The sequence below is a fragment of the Gadus chalcogrammus genome, chromosome 13 (genome assembly GCF_026213295.1).
Source record: "Gadus chalcogrammus isolate NIFS_2021 chromosome 13, NIFS_Gcha_1.0, whole genome shotgun sequence".
NCBI classification, from domain to species: Eukaryota; Metazoa; Chordata; class Actinopteri; order Gadiformes; family Gadidae; genus Gadus; species Gadus chalcogrammus.
This window is the reverse complement of record NC_079424.1, coordinates 11,661,227-11,673,837: the sequence shown is the minus strand read 5'-3', so window position 1 is coordinate 11,673,837 and position 12,611 is coordinate 11,661,227. Positions and strand designations below refer to the sequence as shown.

At 46.5% G+C, this 12,611-nt stretch overlaps 1 protein-coding gene across 4 annotated transcripts in view; it reads left to right on the top strand.

Moving 5' to 3' along the window:
• The window catches only part of prickle2b (prickle homolog 2b), a 70,657-nt gene extending 63,751 nt beyond the window's left edge, over positions 1 to 6,906 (top strand). For all 4 annotated transcript variants that reach the window (XM_056605953.1, XM_056605952.1, XM_056605955.1 and 1 more), the window contains 6 exons: positions 671 to 784; positions 1,133 to 1,270; positions 2,378 to 2,581; positions 3,596 to 3,782; positions 4,904 to 5,815; positions 5,915 to 6,906. In XM_056605953.1, coding sequence (XP_056461928.1) covers positions 671 to 784; positions 1,133 to 1,270; positions 2,378 to 2,581; positions 3,596 to 3,782; positions 4,904 to 5,815; positions 5,915 to 6,897 — 2,538 coding nt within the window. In that variant the 3' untranslated portion in view covers positions 6,898 to 6,906. The remainder of the gene's footprint in view (positions 1 to 670; positions 785 to 1,132; positions 1,271 to 2,377; positions 2,582 to 3,595; positions 3,783 to 4,903; positions 5,816 to 5,914) is intronic.
• The last annotated feature ends 5,705 nt before the right edge of the window (positions 6,907 to 12,611 follow it).

Sequence of the window (12,611 nt, the reverse complement as noted above, 5' to 3'; positions counted from 1 at the left end):
CTGCCTAACATTTCTCATTCTCCTTTGTTTTCGCTCTTGCTCTATATTTAATTCCTCTTGTTTTTACGTCTCCTCTGGTTCTCCTTGGCCTTTGGCCTGAGGTTTACTTTCGGTTCCATTGGTCCTTGAGCCTGAGGAGGAGTGGGTTGAGGTGTGGGGGGGGGCCCTATTCATATTTGACTGGTAGGCTCTCAATCCTGACCTCGGGCCCCCGTTAGAATGATTGACTGTGTGCGATAAATAACACCAACATGACGTGTGTTGTAATGTTAAGAATGTCCCGGTCATTTGGAGCGATAACATTTACATTAATTGTCCCGCTGGCTCACAATCTGCACTCTTTCTTCGCTCTCCGAGTGGGTGCGTGGGAGGCTGTCGTGCGCACACATAATGGTTACGAGTGTGTGCGCGCGTGTGTGTGTGTGTGTGTACGTGTCACCTCAGTAATAGATTCCCATGTCAAAGTGCTGGGAGTAAGAGGGCAGAAACCATTAAGTTTCCGTTGATGGGTCGTAAATCAGCACAATTGTGAGAATGTGCGTGTGTTTCACTGTGTGTCACACAGTCATGGGAATGTATGCCTCATGCCTCTCTGTTTGTGTGGTTTTATCCCTCGGTCCTGCAGTACGGGTTATTCACGTGTCCCCCCTCCCCCCTCTTTGGCCACCAGGTACACCAGTACTATAGCTCCCTGCCTGAGGACAAGGTGCCCTACGTCAACAGTCCTGGGGAGAAGTACCGCATTAAACAGCTGCTCCAGCAGCTCCCCCCCCATGACAATGAGGTGAGTGTTTTATCCCCCCTCTCTCTCTCTCTCTCTCTCTATCTCCCTCCACCGCTCTCCATCTCGCCTCTTGCCCCGAGGGCACTGCAAAGATAAGAGACAGCTTGGAGGAGATTTGTCTGGGGGGATTGTGTGTGTGTGTGCGCGTGTGTGTGTGTGTGTGTGTGTGTGTGTGCGTGCGTGCGTGCGTGTGTGTGTGTGTGTGTGTGTGTGTGTGTGTGTTGAAATCCCCCACTTGTACTTCTTCTCTAAATACTGCTCTTGCAGTATGTATTGCGAAAATGCAATACATTTCCTGTTCCCATTCATAGTGTTGTTGTTGCGGTCTGCGTTTATTCACAACTCCAGGTTCGCTACTGCAACAGCCTGGACGACGAGGAGAAGCGGGAACTCAAGCTCTTCAGTAACCAACGGAAACGGGAGAACCTGGGCCGCGGCAACGTCCGGCCCTTCCCCGTCACCATGACGGGGGCCATCTGTGAGCAGGTACATATGTCAGGAATATTCATACACCAGGTGTGTATTAACCTTCACCTCCTCAATCTGCCTCACCGGGCTCAACATGAAAACAATGCGTGTGTATCTTGTTGTGTATCTTGGTGTGCAAGTAGACTAAAATACAAATGAGAGTGCCGTAAACGTGATGACACAGCAGTCTCCCAATGGTTCACCAAACCAGTTTGACAGTGGCTTGATGGATGGCTCCACTCGCCACACATTGACTGAGCTCATTTGTTGCTGTGCGGACAACAAACCTCCGCCTTCCATCAAACCTCCCCGGGCTTTACAGGTTGTTCACGTGGTTTTTCGTTTGCTTCGGAATAGACGAACACACACACACACACACCCAGACAGACTCGAATACAGGACGGATATGTGCGAGTTGTTGAGAGTGTTTTGATTGCACTCGGCCCCCCCCCCCTCCACTGACCTCCCAGCAGAAAGGGAGTGAGGCCAGCCGAGATAACAGTCAACGACGTCCGTCTTCATTTTTTTTCCACCGCTGTAAATCTCCCGCCCGGCTGACCTTTCACTGCCACCTCCTCGTCGACCTTCTCTCGTTGCTCGTTAATCTCTTCTTCTCTTCTCTTCCTCCTCCTCCTCTTGTTTCGACCCCTTTTGTTTCTCTCTCTCCACCTTGATCGCCTTCCCACTTTCTCACTTCATTAAAGAAAAATCACCTCTCAAGGCCAACCCCCCTTGCCAAGCCCATCTATCCACGCCACTGTCATTTATAGCGATCAATACCTTTGCAAAAAACGTAAAGACACACACATTTTGATGAGGTATACCATATGCTCAGGTAGAAACGAAGCGACCCCTATCTATCTATCTATCTATCTATCTATCTATCTATCTATCTATCTATCTATCTATCTATCTATCTATCTATCTATCTATCTATCTATCTATCTATCTATCTATCTATCTATCTATCTATCTATCTATAAAAGTACATATCTAACAGTGTTAGCAAAAAAAATTCATTTCTATTCAATTCCGTTCTCCAATAACCGCTGCTCTGTATGTCCTCTCCTCCCCCACCCCACCCCCCCCCTCTCCCTCCACCCCTCTCCCCCTCCACCGTCTCAGTGCGGGGGTCAGATCAACGGCGGCGACATGGCGGTGTTTGCGTCGCGGGCGGGCCACGGCGTGTGCTGGCACCCCGGCTGCTTCGTGTGCGGCGCCTGTGACGAGCTGCTGGTGGACCTCATCTACTTCCATCAGGAGGGGAAGATCTTCTGCGGACGGCACCACGCCGAGAGGCTGAAGCCTCGCTGCACCGCCTGCGACGAGGTACCCCCCCCCCTCCAGTCCCCCCGGCCCCCCCGGCTGTCTTGTTGTTGGGAAATGACAGGACGGCCTGCTGTAATTTATTGGGGGTTACTGCGTGGTGGCAATGTGTTTTTTTTCAGCTTAATTTATTTAATCTTTAACTTTAATGTATTCTTCTGTGGAACATTGCATTTGGTTTTTGTGTTGTCAAGGAAACATTTGGTCGATATTTGAGGTTTTACTTCTAGCGCATTGATTTGGAACTGTTAACAGAGGCAGAGGTGAAAATAAATGCACACCCATGGCCTTTTAGCGGCCAATCAGAATCAAGTATTGAACAATGCTGTGCTATAATTATGTAGAGTGTGTGTGTAGGCAGTTTACTCTATGCTATGGATTCATAATGACAGCGGCTAGGCTAAAGTTACACACTGGAACCCAATTGTAATGGGGTCAACTCCCAGTACTCTACAGCTTTCCATAATTCAACTCACTCAATGTGCAATTCACCTGCTAAAGAGGAACTAAGGACGCCATGTTTCCATCCACTGGGTTCTGGCCACTACACAAGATACCTGCAGGGCTGTTGCTATCTAGTGAAAAGTAAATTCACATATCTAGAATACACCCAGCCCCCCGAAGACACACACATCCACACAATGTTACCTTCAAGCACAAGTCAAAGACAAAGAGGATGATCTAATAGAACGAGCCTGCAGAAAAGAAAGTGGAGCGTTCTTGTGGGGGATGGTGTGTGTGTGTGTGTGTGTGTGTGTGTGTGTGTGTGTGTGTGTGTGTGTGTGTGTGTGTGTGTGTGTGTGTGTGTGTGTGTGTGTGTGTGTGTGTGTGTGTGTGTGTGTGTGTGTGTGTGTGAAGCAACCCTTTGTCCCGTCATTCATTGAAATAAGCCAAGGGGAGCCTACCTCTGGGGGCCAATGATAAATGATTAACCCTCACCCCCTCTCCACCCCCAACACCCCACCAATCCCTCTCAACCCACTCTCCCATCCCCCCTCCCCACCCTGCCCCAACCAGATCATCTTTGCGGACGAGTGCACCGAGGCGGAGGGCCGTCACTGGCACATGAAGCACTTCTGCTGCTTCGAGTGTGAGACGGTGCTGGGGGGCCAGCGCTACATCATGAAGGAGGGCCGGCCCTACTGCTGCTCCTGCTTCGAGTCCCTCTACGCCGAGTACTGCGACTCCTGCGGGGAGCACATCGGTAGGCTGCCCGCCCCGACCACCACCCATATCTACCCATCTTCATCACCCTCTGTTACAATAAGCTAGGGTTGGCGTTAGCATCAGCGAGCGTTTGCATCAGCTAGCATTAGCATCAGTGAGCGTTAGCTTCAGCTAGCCCAAGCGTCAAAAATTCAAAGTCAGTTTTATTGTCAATTCCAAAATATGTGCCAGGCAAATAGAGGAATAGAAATTGCGTTTGTCTCTGGCCCACGGTGCAATAAGGAGAAAAGGATCAAATTTGGGGAAATAAAATAATATAAGTAATAATTACAGTAAATAAATTCAAAATAGCATCAGCTGCTATTCATTTGGGCGTGGTGTTCCTTCAGTGGGATGACTAGGAATTGTGGTTATTATAACAAAGGATACATTTTCGTGGGCGGATGGTTCTTGGGGAATTTTGTATGAATTCTGTATTGACTTGTTCAGTACGGATAGTATTTTTCAGCTTCCAAAGATTACTACTTTGATTTTGATTTTTGTGTTTTAACTAATATTTAGTTCTCATAATGTAATGCTCAAGATGATTTTGCTTATCACAGCCCCCCCAGCATGCTATGAGAAGGGAGAACAACACTGTAAACGACATCATATTAGCACCTCTGGGCCCCATGCCACCTCCTATTACCAATAGATGGTGTGTGTACTGCGTGCACATGACTGTATGTGTCTGTGTGTACAGGATGCCCTAATTTGGCTCTTCCCTCCCCACAAATTTGCTCTGTAATTATTAGCCGACAGGATATACTAAAGTATTTGCTTGTAGAAAAAAGTAATTATAAATTAAAACCATGAAGGAACAAACTCAAACCAGATGGTGACTATTAGCAAATATCTGGCTTCCCCTTCGGTCCCACAGTTAAGATGTGTTTGTACAGTTCTAGGTGACCTCAATAATGAGTTTAACCCTAAACTTAGAACAGTGTAATAAGATCTGGCACCCTCTTCTCAGGCAACATACAACTTCCATTAGCCCACTGTGTTATCCTTTCACTAAAAGCCTGTTTTATTTACCACAGTTTGCTTTCCGTATCTAATGGCCAATTAGGACTCCTCCTCTAAGGTTCTGTCTTTTCCGTTTCCGCCCGTTCTCCGCAGGCATCGACCAAGGGCAGATGACGTACGACGGGCAACACTGGCACGCCACCGAGGGCTGCTTCTGCTGCGCCCGCTGTAAGGACTCCCTGCTGGGACGCCCCTTCCTGCCCAAGCAGGGCCAGATCTTCTGCTCGCGGGCCTGCAGCCTGGGGGGGGAGCCAAACGGGTCGGACTCCTCCGACTCCGCCTTCCAGAGCGCCCGCTCCACCAGAGAGTCCAGACACAGTGCCAAGGCGGGAAAGAGTAGTGGAAGGGCAGGGGGAGGAGGAGGAGGAGGTGGAGGAGGAGGACGTCAGGCCGAGAGGTGTTCTGGGGAGGTAGACCCATTGTCCTTACAAATGGACCTCCTGAGCCTCTCTAGCCAAACCCCAAGCTTGAACCGCGACCCCCCTGCCTGGCAGAGCCAGGACCCGGGGAGGGCGGAGGACTGTATCTACGAGCATCAGGTGGATTCCATGTCAAACCCCACGCCTCTTCAGCTCGTCAGCAAATGTAACATCAGGACTTCATATAACCCCGCCTCCGGTGGACAGAACATGCAACTGCAGGACCACAGGATCAAGCAGGAGAGCGGGGAGGGTAAGAGGCCACCCATCTCCGCCTTAAAGGGCCACTCACTGAACCAAAGCTGGGGCCAGCCACCCGCTCCAGAAGACTATTGTCCCCCCAAACTGAGGACCCAACAGAGCTGCATTGAGATGTCCCACAATTCACAGTACCACTTCTCCAACGACAAGCGGTCGGTCAGCCTGCACGGGTTCCAGAGGGACCGGGAGGGGGCGCCGCAGACCCACGCCCAGCTGGGGAGAAGCAGGAACCCCATCAACGCACTTAACTTCAACGAGCAACTCACACCCCTGGAGCAAACCCCGAGAGGATCCATCGAGTCCCTGGCCCTCTCCCACACTACAGGTTGGTAGCGTTGTTGCTTGCAATACTGAGTCGCCTTGACTAAGACGGTTATGAATCAATATGAACTCTAAACAAACTTCTACTCTCTTTGACCTTCAGGTCACTCTGCAGATGGAGGCGGGAAGCGACAGGAGCACCTCTCTCGGTTCTCCATGCCCGACCTGAGCAAAGACTCTGGGATGAACATATCGGAGAAGAGCAACATGGGCACCTTCAACTCCTCGGCGCAGTTCCGCAGCTCCGAGTCCATCCACAGCCTCAGGGCGGCGGGCCAGGCCTACATGGAGATCGACCCTCCCGCAGCCTCCAAGTACCAGAGGCAGTACAGCGAGCCCCCCGGCCTGGGGGGCGGGAGCCGCGTCCCCCCGGGCTTCACCTACCAGGAGGAGGACCGGGTCAGCCTGGTGAGCAGCGCCAACGCAGCCCGCCTGCCGCCCATCAGCGAGCGCCGGGGCGGCGGCGGCGGCGGCGGCGGCGGCGGCGGCGGGAACAGCCGCGGAGCCGGCGTTCGGATCGAGGCGCCGGCAGACGACAACACCCCCCAGCGCCGCCGGCACCACCACCACCACCACCACTCCCGCAGGTCCCGGCGCTCCCGCTCGGAGAACGCCCTGCACTTGGCGGCCGAGCGCCGGGAGAGGCCGCCGCTGCGTGGCCGCGAGGACTACGACCGGTTCCCCCCGCCGAGGGGCGCCCAGGACGCCTTCGGGGGAGGGGGGGCTGACCGGAGGTACCAGCCGCAGCCCTTCAGGCAGTGTCCCCGGACCACCTCGGACCTGACGCTGCAGAACCCCGGGGGGGCGTTCCGCCGCGTGGGGGGGCTGAACCAGTACTCCTGGGACCAGTACGAGGACGACGACTGGTGCTCCACCTGCTCCTCCTCGTCAGAGTCGGAGGACGAGGGCTACTTCCTGGGGGAGCCTATCCCCAGGCCGGTCCAGATGCGCTACCTCAGCAACCAGGAGTTCGTCCACAAGTTCAACGGCAGCAGCGGGGGGGTCCCGGGACCCAACAGTCGGGCGACGAGCGGGCAGATGCACAACCGCAAACGCAGGAAGAGCAAGAACTGCATCATCTCCTAACACCCCGGACTCTGGTTTAGGGGTGGGAAGGGGGGCTGGGGGGCGACGGGGGGGGGGGGGGGCCTACCTTCTAGCTTATGTACTCTTGGACACTTTTCAGAAAAGTCCCCTTCAGTGTTGTCGGGTAACATGTGGTTGACGGTAACGTGGTAAACTATGTTCGGGTGACCCCTGGAAAAGGGTTAGGGTCTGCAAAAATACCAATATCTGCATGTGTATTAATTTTCAAATCTTACCACGGTTCTCTGGCGTCAGGTCTAACCGTGAGCAACAATATAATCAATTCAAGTCTGTTTTTATCAAAGCTGATGTGCAATTATTATCATAACACTAATCCATGCAGCCGGCAGTGAGTAAGGTACAGTCTAGTAAAGTGCAGCTTTTTGGTGTTATGTGATTTTAGATATGATATATCGTGTTATTGTATTCAGTTGATACTATGTACATAGCTAAATGAATTAATAAATTGACCATAAGTTAAGGACTTCAATGTAAATATGGTTGTAAATGAGCTGACACATATTTTTATATTTTGTATGGATAGAAAAAAACATTTACGTATTGTTAATCTATAATGTAGAGATAGAGATTGATTAAAAACAAAGCATGCATGTTATCGTTGGTTCACCTGGTCCTGCATTTGGAATAAAGGAGTATTTCAGACAGAGCAGTGAATGACAGCAGTGTTTTTTTCCCCCGTCAACAACATGTTGCGTGCGTGCGTGTGCGTGCGTGAAGGTGACTAAGAGAGTTATGGTAGCTTGGAAGTCTGTAATTCCCGACTCCATCTGTTAAAGGCACCCAGTGCAACTTTCGAGGCTTAAAAATAAACATTCAATTTCTAGTCTTTTTTACACGTAGTAAGTTTCAATAACTCCATACCATTACATACCGACATTTACGCAGCAAAGATGAGACGTCGGTTGTGTGGTGAGAACTGATACAAAATCGATAACAACAACAATGCCACCATTTTCTTTATTTTTTGTAACCTACAATAAATAAAGCAGGCTTCCAGTCAATGGAAAAATGGCTTCTCCCCACCGGCGATTGTTGTTGTTTACGATTTTCTATCAGTTCTCACCACACAACGACGTCTCATCTTTGCTCCTTGAATGTCGATATGTAATGGTATGGAGTTATTGAAACTTACTACGTGTAAAAAAGACTAGAAATTGAATGTTTATTTTTCATTGAATGTTTACATAAAGTTGCACTGGGTGCCTTTAAAAGAAGACATGAATGGCGGCCTACAAGGTAACAGGGTTCAAAGTCACCCTCCTCTGGTTGAGAGGCAACTATCCCACCTTGAACCCCTTTTACCTCTTCATCAGACACTGACCGCAGTAACCATCCCTACCTTCTGATTAGCTCAGTTAAGGGAAGATATGTCGGGTTGTCTTTTTGTGTTAAAGGTTTAGCAAATTTACCCTACTGTAAACAGGATTGACTCTGACGTCGACGTGTTGAGACGATTTATTTCCCCCCCCCCCCCCCCCCCCCCACACACACACACATAATCCACACACAGCCACAGAAACAAAGCACAGAACAAGCATGCACACACACACGCACACACACACACACACACACACACACACACACACACGCATACAAAGAAAACAGACAGAACAAAGACACTTGTACCCCAGCAGGTATGTGAGCCTCAAGTCTCTTGATTGCAGATGGATGCATGGCTGCTAGCTGTGGGCACGATTAGCTCACTAGTGAACCCACTATCTTCACTTAGCTTCAACTCCCTGGCCAGGGGATCCTTAGGCGTTCCCTCTGGGTGTTTCCTCTGGGATGCTCTGATCGCTGCCAGACATGAGAGCTCATTTAGGTGGCCCTGTTATGGGAAAACAACAGCTGGGAAACACGTGGGAGATATTATGTCAGTGGGTCCCCCGTGGCTTTGGTGTTTCAACCACATTTACTGCACCAATCCCCTCGATGCTTCACACCAGGGCTGCAGACATTTAGTCATACACATCAGCTGGATTTGTTTGTATAGCTGCAATCATGGCTTTAAAACAAACCTTTAAACATACAAACGCATGTTATCACACATACAGACCAACACAGTCCCTGTTCTCCCTGATGTGGAGAGTATTCATCCAAGGCATCCTCACTATTTTGTATTTTACTTTTTTTCTGGAACTTTTACCACAGCTCCGAGTCTATATTTACTGTTGAATGTGTGTGGCTTGCCTTCTCCAATAGTTCCATTCAAACTGGTATGGAAAGTGTCACATATTGCAGCCATATGCTTTCTAGTCCAGCCCGATTCAAAGTAAAGGTTTGAATCCACATTGAAGCAATATCATCCCACTGCAGACACAAATGGGAGTTCTCGTGTGGTGGGAGTTCCCGTTTACGCAGACTGGAACGCCCCCTTCTTATTCTTCGTCGCCTTTCTCGCTGTACTGTACTAAAATTTCAAAGTGTACTACTCCGAAACCATGTAAATAGTGTTGTAAATAAACTTCCAAAGCTTTTCAAATCTTATTTGGCAAATAACTTCACATGGTGTGTCTTTTTACAATTTATTCGTTACCAGCATTCGTAGTGTTGATCAGCAGTGAAATAGTCTGCTATAAGACGTTGACGTCGCTTAGCAACCGAAGACGCTGGGGTTGACAAGTTACAGGACTGCTACCCTTGGGGTATATCGACAGGGGTAAACCTGTCGATATTGATCAAATAAAACATAGGGGGTAACACTGTTTTTTTTCTCTAACCATTGTGTTGACTTTATTTGCTGTCTTGATGGTGCATTGATAAGTTTGGAGGTTAATACTCTAAACAGCTCAGATTCGGATCCCTGCAAAAACGTCGACAGGGGTACCACTTTCGTTTTTTATTGGTCGTCATGAAAAAAAAACATATATGAAAAAAAAAAAAATTGTCCTTGTCAAATAAAATATAAGGGGTAACACTGTTGTTTTTCAACAGTCATCATGGGAAAAAAAACATAAGGGGTAACACTGTCGTTTTTATCAAATGAAACGTAAAGGGTAACACTGTCGTTTTTTATCTGTCGTCATGAAAAGTCCATCAGGAATGGACTTTTTCGAAATGTATCGAAAAAAACATAGGGCCGTAACATTGTCGTTTTTATCAAATGAAACATGAGGGGTGACACTGTCGTTTTTCTTTGGTCGTCATGAAAAAAACCATAAGGGGTAACACTGTTGTTTTTCATCAGTCATCATGGGAAAAAACATAAGGGGTAACACTGTTGTTTTTTCGTTCGGAGAAAAAAGTTCGGAGGTTAATACTCGAAACAGCTGAGGTTCGGATCCCTGCAAAAACGTTAACAGGGGTACCACTTTAGTTTTTTATTGGTCATCATGAAAAAAATACATACATGAAAAAGAATAATAATTGTCCTTGTCAAATAAAATATAAGGGGTAACACTGTTGTTTTTCATCAGTCATCATGGGAAAAAAACATAAGGGGTAACACTGTCGTTTTTATCAAATGAAACGTAAAGGGTAGCACTGTCGTTTTTTATCTGTCGTCATGAAAAATCCATAAGGGGTAACACTGTCGTTTTTATCAAATAAAACATAGGGGGTAACACTGTAGTTTTTATCAAATAAAACATGAGGGGTGACACTGTCGTTTTTCTTTGGTCGTCATGAAAAAAACCATAAGGGGTAACACTGTTGTTTTTTATTGGTCGTCATGAAAAAAAACATAAGGGGTAACATTGTCGTTTTTTATCGGTCGTCATGAAAAAAAACATTAGGGGTAACGCTGTTGTTTTTTATTGGTCCTCATGAAAAAAAACACAAGGGGTAACACTGTGGTTTTTTATCGGTCGTCATGAAAAAAACATAAGGGGTAACACTGTCGTTTTTTATCGGTCGTCATGAAAAAAAACATAAGGGGTAACACTGTCGTTTTTTATCGGTCGTCATGAAAAAAAACATAAGGGGTAACACTGTCGTTTTTTATCGATCGTCATGAAAAAGAACATAAGGGGTAACACTGTCGTATTTTATCGGTCGTCATGAAAAAAAAATAAGGGCTAACACTGTTGTTTTTTATCGGTGGTCATGGGAAAAAAACATAAGGGGTAACACTGTTGTTTTTTATTGGTCGTCATGAAAAAAAACATAAGGGGTAACACTGTCGTTTTTTATCGGTCGTCATGAAAAAAAACATAAGGGGTAACGCTGTTGTTTTTTATTGGTCGTCATGAAAAAAAACACAAGGGGTAACACTGTGGTTTTTTATCGGTCGTCATGAAAAAAACATAAGGGGTAACACTGTCGTTTTTTATCGGTCGTCATGAAAAAAAACATAAGGGGTAACACTGTTGTTTTTTATTGGTCGTCATGAAAAAAACAATAAGGGATAACACTGTCGTTTTTTATCGGTCGTCATGAAAAAAACATAGGGGGTAACACTGTCATATTTTATTGGTCGTCATGAAAAAAAACATAAGGGAAATAATAGAAAAACACACATACATTTAATGTCATGTATATCCTCTTTATTGATGATTGATCATTGTGAAATTTCATCGCCTCAGTGGTGCAGTGGAGTGTACTCTGCCTAACCCACTGGCGACCGTGGCTCAATTTCTGTGGAAAACATAATATCTTTAATTTGAAACGTAATGCTATCATGTCTATTGCACTGTCATATATAACCACAGACATATTTAAAATATTAATCTCCGTGGGAAGTGGAGAGAGCTGTGAGCTAACCCCCTGGAGACCGGGGATCAAGTCAGGTTGATGTCCTCTGTTGGAAGTCTCTTATCTCTATTTCATGCGAATTATAAAGTCAAGTATAACCATTGTGTTGTGTTTGTTCGGTGTCTTGATGGTGCATTGATAAGTTCGGAGGTTAATACTCGAAACAGCTAAGGTTCGGATCCCTGCAAAAACGTTAACAGGGGTACCACTTTCGTTTTTTATTGGTCATCATAAAAAAAATACATATATGAAAAAAAATAATAATTGTCCTTGTCAAATAAAATATAAGGGGTAACACTGTTGTTTTTCATCAGTCATCATGGGAAAAAAACATAAGGGGTAACACTGTCGTTTTTATCAAATAAAACATAGGGGGTAACACTGTAGTTTTTATCAAATAAAACATGAGGGGTGACACTGTCGTTTTTCTTTGGTCGTCATGAAAAAAACCATAAGGGGTAACACTGTTGTTTTTTATCTGTCGTCATGAAAAATCCATAAGGGGTAACACTGTCGTTTTTATCAAATAAAACATAGGGGGTAACACTGTAGTTTTTATCAAATAAAACATGAGGGGTGACACTGTCGTTTTTCTTTGGTCGTCATGAAAAAAACCATAAGGGGTAACACTGTTGTTTTTTATTGGTCGTCATGAAAAAAAACATAAGGGGTAACACTGTCGTTTTTTATCGGTCGTCATGAAAAAAACCATTAGGGGTAACGCTGTTGTTTTTTATTGGTCGTCATGAAAAAAAGACACAAGGGGTAACACTGTGGTTTTTTATCGGTCGTCATGAAAAAAACATAAGGGGTAACACTGTCGTTTTTTATCGGTCGTCATGAAAAAAAACATAAGGGGTAACACTGTCGTTTTTTTTATCGGTCGTCATGAAAAAAAACATAAGGGGTAACACTGTCGTTTTTTATCGGTCGTCATGAAAAAGAACATAAGGGGTAACACTGTTGTATTTTATCGGTCGTCATGAAAAAAACATAAGGGG